This window comes from Sebastes umbrosus, chromosome 21, assembly GCF_015220745.1.
Source record: "Sebastes umbrosus isolate fSebUmb1 chromosome 21, fSebUmb1.pri, whole genome shotgun sequence".
NCBI lineage: Eukaryota > Metazoa > Chordata > Actinopteri > Perciformes > Sebastidae > Sebastes > Sebastes umbrosus.
Window position 1 is genome coordinate 8,726,160 of NC_051289.1, and position 22,694 is coordinate 8,748,853.

Here is a 22,694-nt window from a genome sequence, read left to right on the forward strand (position 1 = left end):
ATGCATTTAATTGTAAATAATTATATATCTCAAGCTAATGTTTGTTATGTGGCTCATTGGAGTGTTACAGACCAAGAGGCATCACCTGTAGTACTCTACGTACGACTGCTGTTGAATGTAGTAGCGGCGAGACGAGACCATCACCATGTCCTCGTCTGAGTAGTCGTGAAAGGGGCGAAGAATGACCCGAGGTAACGGCAAAGAGATGAAACTGGGAAAGTGCATGAGGAAGGGACGGTTTCTCAGGGGAGGCAGAATTACACCTGCATGAAAAGAATGCAATAAATGTTATAAACCAGTTCATTTCTATAATCAGAGGTCTTTGCTAAAGTACGGTGAAACCTTACCCGGTGGCCTCCATGACCTGGCCATGCTGTAAGTCTCTCCTAGACGAAGGATTGGTCGAGAACTGCTACACATATAGACGCAGAATATTAAAAAAAATATGTTGTGCAGAGGAAACTACCATATGTACCGTATGACTTTTACATACCAGTCATAGAGGGGCAAAAGAACTGTGTTTTTGCTACTAGCAGGTGCAACACATCGGGCCTTTCTGTACTCCTCTTTCTGGACTGAGCAGAAATAATTCAGCACATCCATCACCCTGAAGGTCATCGGCTTAAACTCTGCTGTACTCCCGAGGTCCAGATACCCGTGATGTTCCTAGTGGCATGGAAAAAAAAGAGGCAGTCAATCACTTCCAGTAACCAGCGGCCATGCCAGTCAACAACACTGTGACACGCTCTCGTGCATTCCTTATTTAGAGGAGTTAAGGTCACAGAAAAGGACATGAGAAGCAGTGGAGAGCTGATTCAAAGAGGGAAAGCCTCTCAGTTTTCAAACACCTGTTCTGTCCTTTTGTCACACTCAAAAATACTCTGATAGATGGTGATAATGAATGTGAAAGATGATAATTTTTTCCAGATTCAAAACAAGAATTGAAGCTAGAGAGATGAAGATTTAAATGAAATATGTCTTCTTGTTACTTTGTATTTGGAGAGCCATAACTCCAGCCAAGAGTTTGCTCTGTCATGGTGGCTCTTCCAGATGTCAGAACGGTCCCGCAGCTCAGAGTCCCAGGTCTCCAGCTCTGGCCACAACCACTCCTCAGGCTCATTTAGACCTAATGTAGTCAGCATGCGCAGCACTGTTTCTCTATTGACATGAGGATAATAAGATAATTCAAACTTCGTCGGTTCGGAAAGTTTAAAGGTTCCATATCATGCTCATTTTCAGGTTCATACTTGTATTTTATGTTTCTTCTAGAACATATATATATATATATTTTGCTCATACTGTCTGCCTGAATATGCCTGTATTTACCCTCGTGTTTACAACATGGGTAAGTCGTGTACACAATATGCTTGACAACGTAAACACGACCCCGTTTGAAGGCACCAATTTGTGACATTACAATATTGCAGAAATCCTGACAGCTTGTTTCAAAGGCAGAGTTTCTGAATACAGGCTGTGTGTATTTCTCCATGGATTGAGCATTTTGATACTTTCACAGTATTAATACAGCACTTAAATCTGCTGTATAATAAAAAAAAAGACATGAAAATCTCACTTTCTACAACATGGGACCTTTAAATTACACTCAGAATATTACAGTTTCTTAGATTAAACCTGCAGTAACGTTTTGCCACTTTTTGTTTTCACGTTGTTGTTCTAACATTGATGGACTCACCGGAGACCCAGCCTTTTAAAAGCCAGAAGGGTGAGAAGCGTTTTCACAAACTCATTGCTGGCAGGCTTAAGACGCATCAGCAGATTCAACATTTCAACAAGCGCGGCCCGTTCCACAGCTGACTGAAACACACACACAGGGAAAACAATTACACACTTCCACTTCTCAAAATGCAATGGCAATCTTGATTCTGGATATACTGTAAGTACCATGGGAGGTCTCGCAAATTTGGGCACCAGGTCAAGGAGGCCTTGGTAAAGCGTGTCTATATTCTGTAAGAGTCCCTGGCTGTACAGCGCCTGCAGTGCAGCGAGGATCTTGATCCTACACTCAGCGCTGCAGGTGTTGAGGAGGCCCAGCAGCAGCAAGGCGAGGTCCTCTGGAGACAGGTTGCTTGGGATACACTGCACACAAGCATACGCTCATCAACGTTTACCATTGTGCATGATATAATTGCACGGTTAATGGCAGATATACATGTAGATGTGTTACCGTTTCATCAGGAAACAGGTCTTTAAACCAGTCTGCATCTGCAAACTGTTTGAGGAACATCGGCACCGTGGTTTCCCACGGTGGGGGGGTCTTTGGATGAGGAGAAGGTGGTGGAGTAGGAGTTTTGGGTTTCGGAGAAATGATCTCTGGAGGCTACAGGAACAAGTGCAGATATACACACTGAGAGTTTTGCGCATTCTTTTGTTTTGTTGTGAAATAAAAGACAATAATAGCTCTTACCTCTTCATACTCCTTCACTTTGACAGGTTTCTTGGGTGTAACAGGCTGTGGTTTGACTTTCACCGGGGTCTTTGGTTCACAGATTTTAGATGTAGCCTTTTTCTTCTGCAGTTAGAGAAACAGATCACCACTTTTCTACAGATATACTTACTGCATTTCTATACAATTGTCTGATATATAACAACACGTTTTCATCAAGATTAAATCAAAATTCTGCTGTAGATTTCTGCACAAAAAAGGCCAGAATGACTGAGAACAAGGTTTTGTTTATCATGCCAACAGTTCTTACCCTAGTCTTTACTTTAGGTTCAGTGCGTCGTACGTCCTCCTTTAAGGTAGGAAGGTTACGGGGCTTGACGTCATATGGTTCAGGATCAAATGAGTTCATCTCAAATTCATCTCGGTCAAAAGGGTCCTCCCAATTAATCTGAAAACACAGCATTATCCTATTAGTAATATATTTCTCTCAGCATGATGAAAACATGCAAAACATTCAAATAAAAAAGCTGATTTATGAAAGCTGCAGGCAAAAAAATACTACCACATTTGCATCATTCAGATGCTACTCAGATTTTTGGAAAAGAAGCTTGTACATTAATGTTGTGTTTCACTTGTGTATCCAGGAGTTACTGTCCTATTAAACCTTAAGCTGATGCACATATGAGCTAGCTTCAGACTGACACAGTGTATTTAAGGAAAGGTGAAAAGGTAGCTGATTATGAAGCTTATTTGCCAAAAGTCTGTCTATTCTTGGCAGTATTGAAAAGAAGCAGGTAAAATGAGTGAGGAGAGGAAAGTGAAGAAACCTTAATATTGAGGGGCAGCCCATATAATATGTTCATGTAGCGACCAAAGGCCTCTTTCTTGGTTTCCTTTGTACTGGGAGGCTTCCCTTTGTGGCATTTCACTGAGCCTCGTAGGAGTGCAGTGAGGTCCATGTTTGAGGTTTCTGAGCTTAGAGACACCTGGAACAAGACAGATGGAAAGGGTATTTGAACACATTTTTGAGTGTGCCACTGACATGTCTTAAAAACCTATCAACTAACACACACCTTCTGTCTCCACACGTCTTCGGTCAATAATAAATTGTTGGCGATTGCTGCCGATTCCTTTTCCTCGTCTTTGTCTGTGCTTGCGTTCCTGTTTGCACCAATATTGCTCATAGCTTATCAGGGCAATGTTTAAGATTATTTTCAACATGTAGCATGAATAAATCTTACTTTATTTTGCCGCGCTCTTCTTCATTCTTGATGATAGGCGTGTCATGAATGAGCTCAGCACGATAAGTGTAAAGGAGCTGTGAGAATAAAATGGGATTAAATGGATTTATATTTTGCAGCTTTGGCTAAAAATGTCTAAATTAAACTGACTAGTTACAATTTGTTGATAGATGTATGGCAGGAACTTTGCACAATTCATCCTGTGCAGATCCCCTCTGATGCCAAGAAACAGTTCTCCTCCAATCCCACCGTAAGCCAGACACTCAGGAGCTGCATTCAGTTGTAGCGTCCTGGAGGGGTCACACACACATAGACATGTATTACTGAATGACTGTATGCTTTTCACATCAGTAATGCAAGAGATCAGTGGCAGGTAATGAGCTCCAACCTGATGAGGTGATTCTCCTTATTCCAGATACACACTGTCCCATCTCGACTGCTGGTGACAAACACCTCCAGATCAGGACACGCACACAATCCTGCAAGAGCAAACGCACAGTCACTCACACAATTACAAACAATACAACACCATCTACAACAGACAATGACAAACAAAGATGTTTTTGTGACCTGTGAAGTGGTCTGAATGTCCTTCCTCGGCTGAGTAATCGGTCTGGCTCTGGTCAAGCAGGTTAAAGTGCATCAGGTTGTAGGTGTCACTGTCGGGCTCCTGAAAGGGCAGGGCCAGCTGGAGCCATAGCGCCGCCAGGTAGCCTTGAGGCTGGCCATAGTGCAGGCTCCGCTGTTGGCTGAGACACTCCTGGACATAGGGGTTTACTCTCCACACCACCACTGTCATGTCCTCACCTTACGGATTGGGGCAAAGTCGGTAAGTCATCACTGACAAGCATGACAAATAAAGTTACACTGGGAAACCATAGACTGTATATAAGAAGTGACGTCAACCATTGGTTTTTGGACTCCCTTTTTTAAAGCCTCAAGTTCGGCATTTTGGCTGTCACCATCTTGGTTTTTGGCTGTCACCATCTTGGTTTTTGCAACCAAAAGTGACACGAGAGGGTGAAGCTAAGTACAACTGAATGCTGAATAACACATTTTTTAGGCAACCAAAATGTTACAACTGAAAACACACTGTGAAAGTACAACGCCGTGGTAGCAACCTGTCAAACACAAGATAGCCATGCCCTGAAGCATACTCTGCTTTATGGTCTATTTGACTCTAAGTGTGACCATAATTTACTAAATGAACATCATGCTGTATTGAAGAAGACTCAAGTGAGAAGTAGGGTCATTTTCTCATAGACTTCTATACAATCAGACCTATTTTTGAAACCAAAGGAGTCGCCCCCTGCTGGCTATTAGAAAGAATGCAAGTTTAAGGCACTTCAGAATTGGCTTCACTTTTCAGGCCCGGAGGTTGCCACCTGGGAATTACCTGTGGAGAGGAGGTAACCGTTCTCAGGATACGCCTGCATTGCTGTGACTCTCTGGCCATTGTGTGCTGGCGTCCTGAGCAACACCTTCCCATTATCGATTCTCAGAACACTCACACAGCCTCCACTATGGCCGAGGATGATCAAAAACCTGTCAAGTACAATCACATTTGCTGAAATAAATATGCCTCATAGTATATTTACATAAATGACATTTAAGCAGACAAAATGCTCACTTATTCATGGCATCATCAAGAGCCGCCATATTCCTGTGACTGCATCCTCTGCTCTTCTGCAGACTCCTCCACTCCTCTAAAGCTCCCTCTGTTTCAGATACAGCACTGTAGAGTATCAGGCAGCAGGCCGGGCCGGGGATCGGCAGATCCTTAGTCACATTGTCCTCTTGCTGCCAGGGCCCCTGGCCTCTCCACTTCCACTTTTGCATCAAAGTGATTGGATTAGTGAGTGTGTTGGCTTGGAGCACCGTACCTGAGTCAGTCAGAGCCAGCAGAATCTCTTTCTGCAGGCAGTAGTCGGCACACAAAATCCTCTGCTTTGCCTTGAAAGAAGTCAACACTGCTCCTGTTTCTGCAGCCACAAGCGTGATATCACTGTCCCCGCTCACACAGAGGAGTCGAGTAGGGTAAGGAGCAGGGAAGGGGGAGGCTAGGATTTGTCTCAGTGGGGCTCCTTTACCGCCTCTAAGTTTACAGTGGAGGGTGTACAAGGTTCTGATGGTCCAGACGTCCACTCCCTGGTGAGAGAAGGAGAAGAAAGCATCTCCCTTTTCAGTGCCTCCTATGCATAACGGAGGGTTTTTCTGCTCTGTTTGGACACACTTAACCGCATCACCCTCTTCCACGTTCCAGCAACGGATCGTACAATCCATGGAGGTTGATAACAGCATGCTTAATGCAGAACAGTAGAACAGAGAGTTCACCGCACCTAGACACAAATAAAAATGTCAACATTATGTCTAATCATAAAGAGGGACAGAAACATTATGACTTTACCGTTATGTTCTACAAAAGACACACGAAGTTCCCAATCTGGACCCCATACTCTAATGGAGAGCTCTTGAGATGCAGTGATCAAACAGTCCAGTTTAGAGCAGTATACCAGTGCAGTGATAGCTCTGTAAAACATAACAAAAAAATTCAAATTCCATCACTCACAGTCTGATTCACATCACATGCACCCATACACACCGTGAGCAGAGATTCCTCTTGTGCTCCAAAACCTTCCCGGCACGGAGGTCGACCACCGTCACGACCCGCCCGCACACAACGAATGCCCTGTGAGGCCTGTCAGATCGTGGGGGAGCCAACGCCATTTGAGTGAAAGTGCCGTGCTGCAGCTCATCCTGTATCTTCACCTTACACGCCATGAGCATCACCGACCACACGCACACGTTCCCCACGCCTGCAGTCACCATCTCTGTGGAGTGCTCAGAAACCTGACACACGCGTATGTCCAGTCCACCGTGGGCAGCATCCAGGAAGCTTAACTCACCGTCCAGTAGTGTGAAGACAGGCCCCGGGCCCCAACCCACCAGACGGCCAGCAGTCTTTGTGGCGGTCAGGCCCAAGAAAGGGAGGTGTTCTGATAAAGTCTGCTTGTGGCCGTCAGCTTTGTAAAGGCAAACTGTTTTGTCTGAATGGAGGCCAATGAAGCCTTCAGCAGCTTCAAAATACATCATGAAACGCACAGGGCTGTCACAGGAGAAATGGTGCCGGCGATGGAGACCATCAGTGAACTGCTTGCTTTTAGAGTGTTTCACCTAAAGAGTCAGACAAAGAGAAAGAATATAAGGTGTTTAAGATGTTTGAAAGTGCACAAAGCCAGTATGCATCACGTTGTCTACCTTGCTCGTAACTTGCTTCACGTCCTGCTTGAACAAATTCTGCTCTCCAAGGGTCTTCCCGTTTGGCGTCCCATTCTCCTGAGACGACAGCCTCGAAGTGGGACTTGAGAAGAGGGCTGTTGTTGTTCTCGTCTCCTCTCCTGTGGCCATCATCACCACCACTTTCTACATCTGCTGCATCCACTGACCTTTTGCACTTTTGCAGCAAAAGTCTCCTTTTTGCTGGTGACATTTGCTTGTACAGGACACTGTAGAGAAACACAAACAAAATCTGATTTCATATGAATGCCCAGCGGTGTCTGAATATTATTTTCTTGTAAAAATGGTAGCTAACAAAATGTGCAAACCATCTGCAATTACTGCTTTATTTGTGGCCAACCATACACTGGTAAAATCTAATAATTTGAAAGGTTTAATAGCTTTTGTAACTTGTTTAATTCATCATTCTTGGATTTTGGACATTTTTTACATTGCTAAGCCGGAAAACAATAGATACACTAAAAGGGTCATCTGCCAATTCTAGCGCCAATTCCAGGAAAACATGGGGATTATCCTTTTTTTCAATTTTCTTTTATCTGTTCTGTTTTATACTATTATAATACAAAAAAACATGTGACCTGTTGTCTATTATCTGTTTGGAAATTCGACAAAAACGTTTTGGGAAAACATATGTTATGCTATTTGGTCAGTAAATTTACTCAAGTACTGTACTTAAGTACAATCTTTAGGTACTTGTACTTTACTTGAATATTTTGTACTTTGCACTACTAACTTTTTTACTGCCTTTTTACTAACATGTTTTGCACTATGGAACTGTGATGCTGGAAACATGAATTTCCCTCGGGATCAATAAAGTTACTATTTATTTATCTATCTATCTATCTATCTATCTATCTATCTATCTATCTATCTATTTATCTATCTATCCTTCTATCTATCTATCTATCTATCTATCTATCTATCTATCTATCTATCCTTCTATCTATCTATCTATCTATCTATCTATCTATCTATCCTTCTATCTATCTATCTATCCTTCTATCTATCTATCTATCCTTCTATCTATCTATCTATCTATCTACTGTATCTATCTATCTATCTATCTATCTATCTATCTATCTATCCTTCTATCTATCTATCTATCTATCTATCCTTCTATCTATCTATCTATCTATCTATCTACTGTATCTATCTATCTATCTATCTACTGTATCTATCTATCTATCTATCTATCTATCTATCCTTCTATCTATCTATCTATCTATCTATCTATCTATCTATCTATCTATCTACTGTATCTATCTATCTATCTATCTATCTATCTATCTATCTATCTACTGTATCTATCTATCTATCTATCTATCTATCTATCTATCTACTGTATCTATCTATCTATCTATCTATATCTCTCTCTCTATCTCTCTCTCTATCTATCTATCTATCTATCTATCTATCTATCTATCTATATCTCTCTCTCTATCTCTCTCTCTATCTATCTATCTATCTATCTATCTATCTATCTATCTATCTATCTATCTATCTATCTATCTATATCTCTCTCTCTATCTCTCTCTCTATCTATCTATCTATCTATCTATCTATCTATCTATCTATCTATCTATCTATATCTCTCTCTCTATCTATCTCTCTCTCTCTCTCTCTCTATCTCTCTCTCTCTCTCTCTCTCTCTCTCTCTATCTATCTATCTATCTATCTATATCTCTCTCTCTCTATCTATCTATCTATCTATCTATCTATCTATATCTCTCTCTCTCTATCTATATCTCTCTCTCTCTATCTATCTATCTCTCTCTCTCTCTCTCTCTCTCTCTCTCTATCTATCTACCTATCTATCTATCTATCTATCTATATCTCTCTCTCTATCTCTCTATCTATCTATCTATCTTTACCAGCTGCAACATAGTGGTGATGCTTACTCATTAGGCTAATGTATCAGTAATTATAATAATCAATAATATATGGTAATTATTATGAAATGTGCCATTCTGCATAATGAGTACTTTTACTTTTGATAGGCTACTTAAAGTATATGTTTTATTCTAGGAGGCTAGTGTTTGAATAGTGTTTCTACACAGTGATATTCCTACTTTTACCTCTAAGCACCTCTTCCAACTCTGTAGCCTATTTAGTAATACTTGGTAATATATTTGGTAAACTAATTAAAAAGTGGGGAAAACATGGCTTCAAGTCATTATCACAAGACAAACAGAAATAACTCACCTTTTAGCTGCTCCTTTTCTCTATAAAGATTAAGATTTATAGCGTTATCTGCCGAAAAGTTGGTTAAACTAAGTTAAATGTTGTAGCTATGTAGTCCCGGATGCAGCAGTAGGTCTGCACTCTACACAATGTTACATTATTTTAGCTAAAAACAATAAACAAAGTACATTAATTGTGTGCTAAAAGTTTGTTCTCCTGGGTACCAGCGTCTGAGGGGCTATGTCCTTGTTGCTAAGCAACGGGTCGCTCGGCAACGGGTCGCATGGCTACAAGTGTTTACATCCTTTACTAGATAATGTATAAACTGATATGTTTTGGACACAATATAGCATATTTTACTTTTAGGCCAATAAATAAATAAATAAATTCATAAATTAATAAGTTAATAAATAAATAATTATTTCACCAACAGAATTGCATTTACAAAGTGCAGAATCTATCTATCCCCTGAAAACCATGTGTCTCCAAATTTGGGGACTTAATTATTTTTCTGATGAAATAAAACATATTCAATAACTTTAAGCCGAAAACAGGGCTGGTTTTCTTAACTCATCAAAAGTTGTTTGTTGAAATTTTGAAGATACCATTTTCACAGAACAAAGACCATCATGTTGGGAAATAAAATGTAGAGATAATAGAACTGAACTGTAAACTGAATAAATCAAATGTTAAAAATTCCAAATAATGAAAATATTTTAGAGTTTATTTTTGTTTTGGGTTAAATTTTAAAAGCTGTGGCCCTGGTTAAACATATACTTAAACCAGGATTAGGCAGGTGCTTTTAAAAAATTACAAAAACAGAAAGTTGTAACAAAAAATAAAAATTACCATAGAATTAAATAACACAACTTCAGATATAGTCAGTTTATTGTATAAAATTAAAGTTGTTAATACATACAAATATTTTACATTAATCAAACTGTATTTACATCAACAAACATTTACATCACGTGTTTCTTATAATGTATTTATGGAAGATATTAAATGATACTGAGGCCCCTGTAAAGGATCTTTGGTATCATCAGCCACATTCTTCTCATAGTTATGTTCATGTAAAAATATCTACTAACAAACACATCAAATATAAATATGACAGAGATACAAAGTGTAAGAAAAACAGATGTATAAATTGATCTTTATGCTCTTCCAGAGTTTTAAAATGCAGTTAATGCAGCAATACAAGATGCTTCGAGGTGTTTCAGAAGGCTTCCGTCATCATACTCTCCAACTTCTCCTCTTCTGCAGTAATGGGCGCAGTAAAATGTCTTGTGAAATACTGCATTTCTATCTTCCCCGACTTGTGTGCCAGTGCTACTCCTGAATATGTGTTTTGTTGTCCTGAGTCTCCAAACACAGCCATGGCTGTCACCCTGAGAGGAGAGGAGAGCATGAACACCACATACATCAATATAACAAATCATCCCTCATATCCGTCCAGTGTTACCTGTCAGAGTCCATCCGTTCGGTGACCACGGGCTCTGTGTCATTCTTCAGCAGGTCCCATATGTGGAGGTTCGAGGCGGCGTCGAGCACACAGAACACTGCTGGTCTGGTTTGGGTCCACTGAAGTGAGACCACCGGTTCCCCGGCGGTACCGTTCCTCCACTCCGCCACAGGATGCTCATGGCTGACTGCATGCAGCCTGATGCTGCCGTCCCCACAGCCCACCTGGAATCAGGACAGGGGAAAGTATATTATATAATTTATTATAGTCTTAGATTATCTTTTATATTTATGGTACTTTTATTTGATGGTCTTATTGGCAGGCTGTATTGATTCTGTCCTGCACTATGAGATCACCAAGGACAGTTTATTGTTTTTGGCATTTGCTGTGATGGCAAAAGTTGATCATGATATCTGGATTGGATCATAATCAAAGCACCCTGAAAAAATTAGATGCTTTTGTGCACAGCATTAAATCGTTTGCAGGCTCCTGTTCTTTAACATTTCTATGTTAAATTAATTTAATGCTTTTCATGACATTGAAATCCCTCTGGAGGAAAGGTGTCATCATCCACACCCAGAAGATTACTGCAAATTAACAAAGCTGGAGAGACTTTTGCTGGAAGTGTGAGGTTTATCACAACCCAAAAAAATGAAATCAAAAACTGGATCTCAGAATCAATGCTGGAGGCAATATTGGTTGGGTGGTCTTGTCCCATTTTCCAGCATTTCTGGACGGATGCTCAAGCCGCCACAAGGAGGATATTAGGATTTGATATTGAGTTCTCTTGTCTCTCTCTCTACCTAGGAAACATGTCTATGGAACTGGGTATCAGAGACAAATATTTACTAAAAACAAAGAAGACAATTCACTCTCACCAAGAACAACTGTGGCCTGAAGGGAGAAAAGTGGATTGAGGTGACATCAACAGGTCGGACTCCGGCCTCCTGAAACCTGTAAAACTTTGGTGGAGCCTTCAAACCGTGACTCGTTTCATGATTGACCAGACCCTAGAAAGAAAGGATATTAATGCACAAAATGACATTGCAACTGTGGGGCATTGGGTTGGAAATAGTTTCTGAATCTCTTGAGCGGGTTAAAGGGATAGTTTGGGTGCTTTGAAGTGGGCTTGTATTAGGTACTTATCCATAGTCAGTGTATTACCTACAGTAGATGACAGTCGGCATGACCCCAGTTTGGAGAAGTTTTTAGCCACCTAACAGAAAAGCTCACCTAAAAAAAAATCAATATCAGTTTCAGTGTACGCTATATTTAGAATATTTTTGCCGGTTTATTTTGCCCTGACATAGCTATACAGTCTTTGTTTCTGACAGGGAACTGAAGCTGTTATCTATGCTTTCACCAAGCAACCAGACTCCATTGAAAAATACATGTGTGAGATAAAATTACAGTTTTTTTCAACGGAGTCTGGTGGCTTTGGGGGGAGCAAAGATGGATACAACGGCTTCAGTTCCCTGTCGGAAAGGGCTGTCTCACAGCAAGGTAAAGTGGTAAAAACATTGTAAATATAGCATACACTTAGACTGATATCGAATTGTTTAGGTCGGCCTTTCTATTACTACTACTTACTACTTTCTACTACTGTAGGTAATACACTGACTATGGATAAGAACCTCAAACAACCCCTCTTCAAAACACCTGAACTATCCCTTTAATTTGTAAGATCATCATATATGGCAGACAAGATAATGCTCACCATATTGGTGCCGATAAAGAAATGATTGGAGTCTGTTGGAAGGAACTTTAAATGCAGCGTCTGTAACGGCCCTGTTTTCGCTGCATCTCGTGATGATACCCTGAGAGATAGACAGACCAAGAGAGAAGGGCAAAAAAAAAAGAAGCCAAACCGGAGGTCAAAGGTTACCGCATTCCCAGCCAAAAACAAACTGTTCAAAAGTAGAACACGACACTTCATCACATTCACACTGAACACACACATATATATATACAACCACAGATATATTTCCCATCAAATGTTGAGGTGACAAAAACACCAGCCCGTAGTAAATAACAAACAAGATCGTATGACTGCGACAGAGCAGCTGTGTTCCACTGGGCAAAGACATTGTGGGGTATTTTGAGCCCCGCGGGTGGCAGTGACGGATGATCATCTCAAGCTATTTATCAATCTCACCTCTCAGCAGTGAGAAGATGAGAGCTGTGAAGTAACTTCACTTTGCCGCCGGGCCTGAGCCCTGCATGAGAGAACGACAGAGAGAGAGAGAGAGGCTGAAGCTGGAGCCACATGTGAGAGAAAGATGAGTATGTTTGTGGAAAAAATAGGAGTGCTCTGAAACGTGACGGCCTTACCTAGATCTGTTGGAGAGCCTGCCTCGTTGGCTTTTGGGAGCTCCACTACCACCTAAAGGACACAAAGAGGAAATCATGCAAGTCCATCAAGGCATAACTTTTTCAAAATCGCTCTGTGCACAGGTTATCAACACAGGACAAATATCTGTATATAAAAGGATAGAGGGGAGTGCCATTCTGAGCCTGCTACAGAAAAAAGTTCATATTGGATTGAATTGAACTGAATGGAATTTGTCACTTGTACTATTATTCTTTGTCTTAGTTTTATTTAGGTTATAATCATGCTGAAAGTTTTGGAAATACAGTTCCCATCATTTTGAGGGATGTGAAAAGTAGGGATGTCGCCATGGAGTCAATCTTTTAAGCCTGTATTTGTTTTAAGGCTGCCCTCCTCTCGGTTGTTTGGTGTTAGTCAACATAGATTTCTTTAGTCGATTAGCTGTCTTTTGTGCTTTTTTCATGCTGAATGACTTATTTCCAAGAAACTTATGTGCACATCTCTGGTAAACTCAAGATTTAAAGTGGTGCTTTGTGTGATTCTTTCTACTTTCTTTCAACAACTAATAGATTTGTCTACAAAATCGTATGAATGTTAGTCGATTAAGAATTTTTTTTGGTCGAGGACAGCCCTAATTTGTTTACATTTTGGCAAACTGGCATCATTAAAAGTATGACGAATTATCTATTAGCAGTTTCCATCTGCAACACACTCATAGTCTGATGTACAGTACTCCGTGGATGTCTTTGATACTGAACAAAACTTAAAAATGTGTTGATTCTCAGGCAAGTTTTGCAGATACAGACCATCTTTTTTCTATGATTTATAAGCAGATTTATGATCATTTATTTGCGATAAATAAGGCAAAGACAGAGATAATGATATCCTGGGGAAGTATAAGTCAAGCTCAATCTAAAAATATCTGTATCATGTCTGTGTATTTAGATTTGACTGAATTATGACTCCGAGAAGGAGTGTGATTTTTGATGTAGGCGTTAAGTACCTTAATTTAGGGATGCACCGATACTGATACTGACTCAGGTTCTCGGATATCGGTGACAATGGTGATGATCCTGTTTAAGTTTTGACCAATTTGTTGCTGCATCAATAAGCTTTTCACCTGAATCGTAATTCCTGTTAATTTTGAAGATTTTTAAGTTGCTTGTGTACGATTTTTTATTTTAATAATAAATAACAATTCAGTAAATTTATATCTCTGTATTTATTTGTCACATTTCATTTATCACTTCCACGGATCGGTGCATCTTCCATGAGCTGCTTGTCACAGCCACTGCTGCTGCAACTGCTGACCCTGTTTATGAGTGGGCCAAATCAGCAGGCCACACTATTATAACTAACTTCCTGTTGTTTTTACAGCGGCATGCACCTGTCCCTTTCACCTCAGCAGTATCTTCGCCTCACGTGTCTCTCGTGAGGTGAAGGTGGGAGGCGCACCTCATACTTTGAAAAATTCTGGTGCAGAGAAGAAAAATATGTAGGATCTACTTTGTTGCCCAACTTACCCAGAAATTTAAAACCCCGATTTCATCCAGAGAAGCCAGCTGGAATGACAATCCTGACGACTCTGCGTTATGAAACGGAATAACAATTAAATGTAAACCCGCCTGTGAATAGCAGAAGCACACGGCATATTTATAAAACGATACACAAGACCTTCAATCAGCGTGTTAACTATCCCTACACCATTCCATACCTTCCTCAGATGCCAACAGGGGGACCTCTGGCCTCGGCCCCCCCGCTACAGCGGAGGGGACGACTTCTACAGACGTCACAGACGAGAAATGGCCCGACCCGGACATCACTGCATCTGTGTTGACAAGGTGATAAAAGAGAGGATAAGAGCAGACACTGAATCAACACTACTGTTACGAGAGAAAATAGCCTCTGAACTTTAAGTGAGAGGAAGGGCAGAGGCTGTACTGAATCACCGTATACAGTAAATAAGCATGTTGACCTCTTATTGCCTGCTGACATTCATTTCCTTGCAGCGGAAAGAGTGAAATACACAACAACAAAGAGGACTGAGTGAAAGATCACTGGGCTTTATATTCTCAAAATAAAGGGAGACAAAAAAAGCTCAGTAAACACATGCTTGGTGTTAGGTTGCGGAAATTAAAACGACCAATGACACGGTATATTTAACAGCTTGAAAGGCGTTGATTTCAATTTCCTCAAAAACGCCTCAGAAGGCAAAAATTCAATATCAAAGAGCTTTAATATTTTTCCTAGCCTGCAGTCAACAGTAGCGTTACTTGTTTTTTGCATGCGGTTTTAGCAAAAACTGTCTGGAAAATCCCTGGTGCCATTGTTCCAGACCTCTGACTTTATGTAATATTCATATGTGCTCCTTAAATAAATGAGTTATTTTATTATTGATTAATCCGTCCATTCATCCCTACTGGTTTCATTGATATCTTTCATATTAGTATGACTGTGAGTCGTGTATTACATTGCATTCTATGTGGTATTCAAAATGTCTTAAAGTTAAAGAGGACCTAATATGTTTATTTTCAGTTGCATACTTGTATTTTGGGTTGCTACAAGAAGCCCAGTCTGCTCTAATTGGTCAGCTGGCCCTCTCTGTTGTGATTGGTCAACCGAACTAAACACTTTGCTTCAGCTCCGCTCTAACTACTGTAGCTTTGTTTAAGGGTGTGACAAGCTAACTAATAGGCAGGTATTATGCAAATGTGTTACTTGGTGACATCACCACTTTACGGAAGAAAAGGTGGGACTTCAAGCAAGGCGTTTCAGGCAGTTCAGGAGCAGTGTTTCTCCCTTTGGCATGGACTTTGGGCTTTGTAACTTTGCAGACCTTTTACATTTTAAAGGAAAGGGAAAAGCACAAAAGCATAATAGGTCCTCTTGAACTTGGTGAACCCTGCAGAAACCCACGAGGAAATCACCATCTTCTTTATATAAAGATACAATTCGAGGTACAGTGGAACAGAGAAGAAAGTAGAGGGAAAAGGCACAAAAAGCATCCTATAAAACATATAAAATTATAATATGGCAAGAGTGAAATCGTTACATCTTTGGGAAAATCTCAGTTTCAAACTCTGTAGCACAAATTCATCGGTGGTATTATCATCTCAAACAGCCATGTCCACGTATTCTCATCTGTAACGTACCAGTGGAGAAGGTCGGCTGCCGGAAAGTCCACTCATCCTCCCCTATCTTCAGGCGGTAATGGTCACTAGCATGCTCCCTCAGGTCCCACAGCAACACAGAGCCAACCGATGTGCCTGCAAACACCAATATGGCCTTCCCAGGGCTGAAGCAGCAGCACTGCACCTGCAGCAGTGAGCATTAAAAGGGGTTACTGTCAGTACGTTTTTGTGGATGTTAGCCGTAGATGTGTGTCGGTTCCTCTACGAGTTATTGGCAGATTTGATTTCAGGTCACTAAATTGTTTTTTAGTGCATGTTACATTTTAAGACTGGCTTTTGGGATATTCATATCATGGAATATGGAGATCTACACTATTATTTTCGAGGGCAACTAGAGCAATAAGGCAGACGATTAATGCTCAGTATATTGAAATTGTTAAATCTGAGCTAATAAATACTAGTCTTGCCAAAATGTCGGAAAAGTGTTGTTATTTATCACAACAAAATTTGCTACAACTGAAAAAAGAATCTTTAAAATATCACCTCAGATTCGTAGACGAGGACTCTTTGAGGTCTGGACGGCTCCCAGATGTTCCAGATGCAGATGAGGGTGAAGCTGTCTAGACGCACAGCGCTGGGCTTAGTCGTCGGGCTGTGGACTGACATCATGGTGTGCCTCTGGACCTGAGAGAAGTGCACCAGGCTGATGGGGCGATCTGCAATTGACAATCAAAAATGGTGCAATCCATGGGAAGAGCTACACATGTGCTGGTTTGTACAGCATATTCTGAACAGTTGCTATGGTCCACAAGGTGCAAATAGCAACTAACAACTGATAAAGCACTAATGAGAATACTGTGAAAATGTACCATAAAGAAAAGGCAACTTAGTGTTGAGCTGTAAACTCCCATCGCTGAAAGACAGCGTGTCTGTTTGAGACCTCAGCTTCCTCAGGGATTTTCTCTCAGCTCGATCCTCTTCCAACAGAACAACCATGACCTTGAGTCAGTCACAAAAGACAGCAGACATTAGCTTAGGCCACAAAAAAACCTTCATGTAGGAAGTCAAGAAGTGTTACATTTTCAAAACTGTGTACGAGTAAAATGACAACCTGTGAGGCTGAGCGCAGGAACGCTGTCAGACGCTGTGAATCGAAGTTTATTTCACTTTTGTCTCGTGCCTCCTGGGAATGGTTTGGATCTGTCAAAACAAAAACACTGTTATTGAACTCTACATGTAAACACATCAGAGAGAAAATCTTTTTAACAAGCTTCTCCTCACCCCCACAGGCTCCGTTGTGCTCCGGAGGATGCTGCGTCCACTTCTCACACACCTCGATCTCGTCTGTCTGGATGTCTCTGTCTGCATTATCCTCATTACACTGAACATAAGCCTGACAAGGAAGACGATATTTAGACACAGACTATCGCTATTTTATATGGAATATTTTCCTTTTTTTCTCTTTCTTGGTAACAGGTATCTGTGTGTAAAAGACAACAAATACTGACCTGTTTAGTGTTTTCAGTTCCAAAGGTCCTGATATACATGTCATATTCATTCACCGGTGGCAGATCCAACAGGGAGACTGTCATTGAGAAATCCAGATCAATTAAGCGAAGAAGCTCTGTACTGCGTTTCCTGAAAAATTACACATTGAAGGTACTATTAAAGAACATATACACTCTGTACATGACAAATCCTTGTTCACGATTCCAAGACAAAAGTGCCCCGGATCATAAAAAGTGAGTTCCCATGAGTATCTGATCATATTACAGACCATTTAACAATATATCATTTTTGCAGGTTAACTTACTTCTGTTTTGTGGCGACCTTCTTGCTGACTTCACGCTGTTTTGCGGCCACAAAGTCGATAAACTTCCCACGTTGGGAGGCTCTACTCTGGTTCTTTTCTGATCCTATCAACAGAGCAGCAAAGATGCATTATGTCCCCTATAATTCTACACAAAATATGCAGACATTTTCTTTAGATCAGACATGAAGAAACTAATCTGGGTACACTGCAACATGCATTAACACCAAGTGCTTTATGTAAGACAGAAGAAAGAGCTGTACCTCTGGACCATTTGGGCCTCTCTTCCTCCTCTGTGCTCGTAGTTTGTCTGGACTGAGCTGTTCCGACTCTCTCGTTCTCTTCATCCATGGCTCTCTGAATCGCTTCGATTTCCTTCCTCCTTTGCGATGTCACTTCCTCCCTCTCTTCTTTACCCGCCTCTGGATGCTGTGGCTCCTTCTCGTCTTCACCTTCATTCGCGCTCTCGTCCATCTCCTCAAAATCCTCCTCATAATCCTTTCAAAAGAGAAACTCCACCATTTATTACATGCAATATGTTTAACGCAATATAAAAAAAGGTGCCATGAGCACAAACTTTGCAAGAATGAAAATGGATACGCTCGTAAAAGCTCTGAATACTCACCACTTTCTTTGAACGTAAATCGATTACGGCATGCAAAAGCAGCACAAAAATGAGTAAATGAATGTTAAAAACAAAATTTAAACATGATGAGAAAACGTAAAGGAACAGTGTGTAACATTTCGGGCGATCTATTAGCAGAAATGGAATATAATATTCATAACTGTTTTCATTAGTGTATAATCACCTGAAACTAAGAATCTTTGTGTTTTTGTTAGCTTAGAATGAATCCTTCATATCTACATAGGGAGCGGGTTCTCTTCACGGAGTCCGCCATGTTTCTACAGTAGCCCAGAACGGACAAAACAAACTCTGGCTCTAGAGAGAGCCTTTCACGTTTTTACGTTACCTGCAGGCCACTGTAGTTCTCGGACACGCTTGTGAGACAGCGGTAACGTGAGCCATGGAGTGCGAAACCGTGGTACCGCCAGCCGCCGTCTGACTTCCGTTGCTCCTAAAGTAGTGTTATTATGGTATGGATGGTCTCTGAGCGGCGTTACCACGGTTTCGCACTCCACAGCTCACGTTACCGCTGTCTTGGAAAGGGAGGAGTGAGCGGAGGGGTACTCCGTTGATTGCAATCTGCAACCACACCACAAGATGCTGCCAAATCTTACACACTGTCCCTTTAAAAATAATAGAATTTGGTTTTACAGTATGTAGCCTATTTTGTAATTAGAAGGCTGTTTTATTACCTCAAAGTCATCTTCGTATTCCTGGTCAGCCAAATCTTCATCATTGGCAACCTGCAGACATTACATAAATGCATGACATAGAAAATATATTAAATATGTGTGCAGAAATTCTTCGGGATGATGCAGCACTGCAGTGAAACTGAAGCTGAATGTACTGTAGACGTAAAAGAGTGCATAGTGTAGCATGACGTGCAGACAGTATATGGCTCACACACCAAACAAAAGCACCAAGTTTCAGCCTACCAGCAGCTGCAGCATGAATATGGTTTGTTTTCATGCAAAAAGCAACAGAAATGTAGCTGTGAGATCAAACTCCATTGTAACTGGCTTGATATCATATTATTTATGTTCAGTCAGTTATCAATGAGAAGAAGAAGAAGAAGAAAAAAACGCCAAATTAAAAACAAAAGTCCCCTGAAATGCACCGCAAAGTAATCAAGCATCTTACAGGCTCCTCTGTGCTTCCTACATCTGTCATACTCTGGTGCTCAGGTACCATTGCTACATCCTGGATCACAAAAATGACACATGGAGGGAAAAGAAGCCATCCAATCCATTAGGGAACCATAAAGAGAAAATAAAATGATCTATTAGAGGCAACTTATGGGCACACAAACCTCAGTTTTAGTCTCATGCTTATGACTTTTGTCAGATTTCTTGGAGATGGTCCTGTCTCTGTGATGATTTCTTTCCTGTTCCTCCTCCTCTATGTGCCTTCTCTCTCTGTGTTTGTCCCGTTCTGCTCGCTCTCTGTCACCATGGTGACGCCTGACCTCTTCGCCTGACCCCTTTGTGTCCCGATGCTCTCTGGATTCGATGTCGTGCCTCCGCTTTTCATCCTGGAGAAAAGCAAATATTCACAAATGAGCCACAACTCTGAAGTGAAATGCTTTAGAGTATATAGGCAAAATGTTAATTCATTTTTTTTCTATATGCTTACATGATGTCCTCTCTCTTTGTGTCTTCTTTCTCTCTCCTCTTTGTGTCTTTTCTGTTCCTCTTTGTGCTCTGAAATCAGAAAGACATGACCGCATATGGAAATAACTATCCTGTGAATATGGTGAACTAAATGTGCACACTGCTGTGGTCTCACCTCTTTCCTCCTTCGCTTCCAAAATCTTCCCGTCTCCATGTCTCTCTCGTCTTTCCTTGTCATTCCTCTTGTCTTCATATTCATCTTTGTGTCGCTCTTTCTCTCGATCCCTCTTCTCTCTTTCGTGCCTTTCCATCCGATCTCTTTCTCCCTCTCCACCTCTCCGTCTCTCCTTCTCAGCCTTGTGCTCTCTGTCCCGTCCTTCTCTCCGTCTTTCCCTGTCTCTCTCTTCCCGCCTTTTGTCCCTGTCCTCCTCATTGCGTCTCTCTCCGTCCCTTTCCCTCTCTTTCTCCTTATCTCTGTGTCTTTCTGTGTCCCTCTCCCTTTCATGCTCCCATTCTCTCCTCTTGTAATCATCATCGTACCTCTTCCCATCTACCAACTTGTCTCTTTCCCTTTTCTTCTCCTTGTCCCTGTCATCTCTTCTGTCCCTGTCCTTGTCACTTCTCCTATCCCGTGAACCCTCTTTCCGCCGATCTGCATGTCTGTCTCTTTCATCTTCATCTCTCCTCTCCCTTGTACTCTCCCTGGGTTTGTCCCTCTCTCGTCTGGACTCCTTCTCTGGGTCCCTGCGGCGTCTCTCTATGGATTCCCCACCACGGTGCTTCCTCTCATTGTCATCTCGCCTCCTTACGTCATCACTATGTCCTTCCTCCTAAAAAGAGAGAGAACAAAACCATTCATATGATTTGGATGTAATTTTGTCTACTGTAACGACCCCAAGGTCGTATGAACATTTATTTCTGTATTCTGTGTATATGCTGTAATGTGCTGGATCCTTTTGTTCTCTCTCTCTCTGTGATGTGTGTGTGTGTGTGATGAGCTGCAGGTATGCTTGGCAAGGTGGCTGATTGGGTGTAGGTGTGTAGATTGATCCAGAGAGATGGTTGGTTCCAGCCTCAAGACACCGATTCAAAAGACCAGTTTCCCTCAGTCCCAGCGGGCTCTCCTTTTTCTCAACTGCCACCAAGGCGGCCAGCAAGAAAACCAACGAATTGTAATGACATTTGCAAACACATAACACAGCCCAGGTTTGGTAGGGTAGGCAGCCTTTTGTTTAACCCATTGTTCTCCTGTTTTTCAGTAGGAGTTAGGTTAGTATTTGTCTTTTGTTTCCTTTATTTTAAGTAGGTAAGTTTAGGTTGTTGAGCTGTGTTTTGTTTATTACCCTGAAGATGAGTAAATCAACTTTAAAAGGACTGCAAATTCCTCGTTGCTGGTTGTCTTTGGGAGCTTGGGAGAAGGGTTTTGTAACATTATTGATATAAATCCAGCTTAATAAACTCTGAAAAACTCACCCTGATGTGTCTCCTCAGGTCAGCTGGTCTCCATGTGTCTTCCTTGGTTAATTTCTGTATAAACACATGTGTTATGTTCACTGTTAGACCACATCAACATGTTTTTATCATATCAACCCCAAACACAAGACAAGGACACGACATTTCTACTGAATAAACACGTCCCAGCTTTAGTTTAAGTCATAGATAAAGCTCTTACCTTGTCACTGTGCATGTTATAATCTGTGTTTATATATTTAAAGGCTTTTTAAACGCCGAAAATCAGCTCATATGTTTGGTAACGACGACGCCATGATGGTTAAATATCGTCTGCGCATGCGCAGTTGGTCGAAACCAAGGAGATCGCGTCACTCCAGCATGACAACAGGCTTGTTAATCAACAGCAGAGCAATCGCTGGAGTCAACAGCAGTTGCCCTGGTAACGGCCACTTTATTACTAAATGCGTATTTTCTTTACAAACTCTTTGTCGTTTAAACGATTTAATGATTGACACTAATAGTATATGTGCTGCTAAGGTTCATTTTAGATGTTTTCAGTACAAAATAAGTAGCACATTCAACTCAACACAATAAATAAATAAATTATTAAAATATAAAACAATGAATGTATGCAATATCTTTAAAGTTTTGAAGTGAAATTATTGTCATACTCTCACGTGGTCTCTTTTTTCTTATTATTTATTTATTTATTTTATTTATGTTTTAGTTTTTTTTTTGTTTTTTTTTATTGTTTTTTTTTTTTTAATTTTTAATGTTGGTTTTGTTTCATTTCTGTTATCCTTTTATGTTTGGCACAACTCTTTGTTTATGTTTTTTCGCTATTCTTCTTCTGTATGTAAATGTTTTTAATGTTTTATGCTGTTACTATGTATACTGTCATTTTGGAATAATAATAATAAAAAAAAAACTTTAATGTGAATTGTGGAAAGATGTCAATAATTTTAATCTTGTTAACATTTTCTCAGATTTTGCACTGTACTATATAGAAATATTATATTTGGTTGCAAAAAAAAAAAATTACATTGATATTGCTTTGAGCTGTGTTAACCTCTACTGAGCAGCAGATGGCGGTGTGTTGTTGTTCTTTATTAGCTAGACTCTAGTATAGTATATAGCTGGTGGCGCACG

The 22,694-nt window shown here is 40.7% G+C and overlaps 2 protein-coding genes across 5 annotated transcripts; both read right to left on the bottom strand.

The window, feature by feature from the left end:
- Positions 1–81: 81 nt before the first annotated feature.
- On the bottom strand, positions 82–9,369 carry wdr97 (WD repeat domain 97). The gene is made up of 21 exons (XM_037757594.1): positions 9,145–9,369; positions 6,904–7,151; positions 6,248–6,819; positions 6,053–6,174; positions 5,276–5,984; positions 5,042–5,190; positions 4,216–4,452; positions 4,034–4,124; positions 3,803–3,935; positions 3,646–3,722; positions 3,478–3,565; positions 3,232–3,390; positions 2,715–2,852; positions 2,426–2,530; positions 2,186–2,338; positions 1,903–2,097; positions 1,694–1,815; positions 990–1,158; positions 494–666; positions 348–412; positions 82–263 (listed from the first exon to the last, which is right to left on the bottom strand). Exons 2-21 carry the CDS (start codon positions 7,054–7,056, stop codon positions 82–84), a joined length of 3,792 nt encoding a protein of 1,263 aa, XP_037613522.1. The 5' UTR covers positions 7,057–7,151; positions 9,145–9,369.
- Positions 9,370–9,993: 624 nt separating this feature from the next.
- Positions 9,994–21,912, bottom strand: dync2i1 (dynein 2 intermediate chain 1). 4 transcript variants are annotated; one of them, XM_037757435.1, is made up of 23 exons: positions 21,766–21,912; positions 21,567–21,620; positions 20,269–20,923; positions 20,116–20,183; positions 19,793–20,014; positions 19,624–19,683; positions 19,176–19,226; positions 18,122–18,344; positions 17,862–17,964; positions 17,557–17,686; positions 17,330–17,441; positions 17,160–17,248; positions 16,918–17,047; positions 16,592–16,764; positions 16,070–16,232; positions 14,632–14,745; positions 14,441–14,502; positions 12,920–12,971; positions 12,744–12,804; positions 12,306–12,405; positions 11,467–11,598; positions 10,589–10,812; positions 9,994–10,514 (listed from the first exon to the last, which is right to left on the bottom strand). In XM_037757435.1, exons 1-23 carry the CDS (start codon positions 21,778–21,780, stop codon positions 10,343–10,345), a joined length of 3,165 nt encoding a protein of 1,054 aa, XP_037613363.1. In that variant the 5' UTR covers positions 21,781–21,912; the 3' UTR covers positions 9,994–10,342. The 4 variants fall into 4 exon arrangements, with proteins under 4 accessions (XP_037613363.1, XP_037613362.1, XP_037613365.1 ...); XM_037757434.1 differs by having other exon boundaries at positions 18,122–18,356; positions 21,766–21,911; XM_037757437.1 differs by lacking the exon at positions 19,624–19,683.
- Between the last annotated feature and the right edge of the window lie 782 nt (positions 21,913–22,694).

Excerpts from the sequence above, each read along its gene's own strand:
- dync2i1 (XM_037757434.1), bottom strand. Across the intron at positions 17,687-17,861 it reads AAGGTCGCCACAAAACAGAA|GAAACGCAGTACAGAGCTTC; the intron begins GTAAGTTAACCT and ends GTAATTTTTCAG. Across the intron at positions 14,503-14,631 it reads CCTGTTGGCATCTGAGGAAG|AGTCGTCAGGATTGTCATTC; the intron begins GTATGGAATGGT and ends TTCATAACGCAG.
- wdr97 (XM_037757594.1), bottom strand. The coding sequence starts at position 7,056 with ATGATGGCCACAGGAGAGGAGACGAGAACAACAACAGCCCTCTTCTCA. Across the intron at positions 3,936-4,033 it reads AAGGAGAATCACCTCATCAG|GACGCTACAACTGAATGCAG; the intron begins GTTGGAGCTCAT and ends TGACCCCTCCAG. Across the intron at positions 3,723-3,802 it reads CATACATCTATCAACAAATT|CTCCTTTACACTTATCGTGC; the intron begins GTAACTAGTCAG and ends TTATTCTCACAG.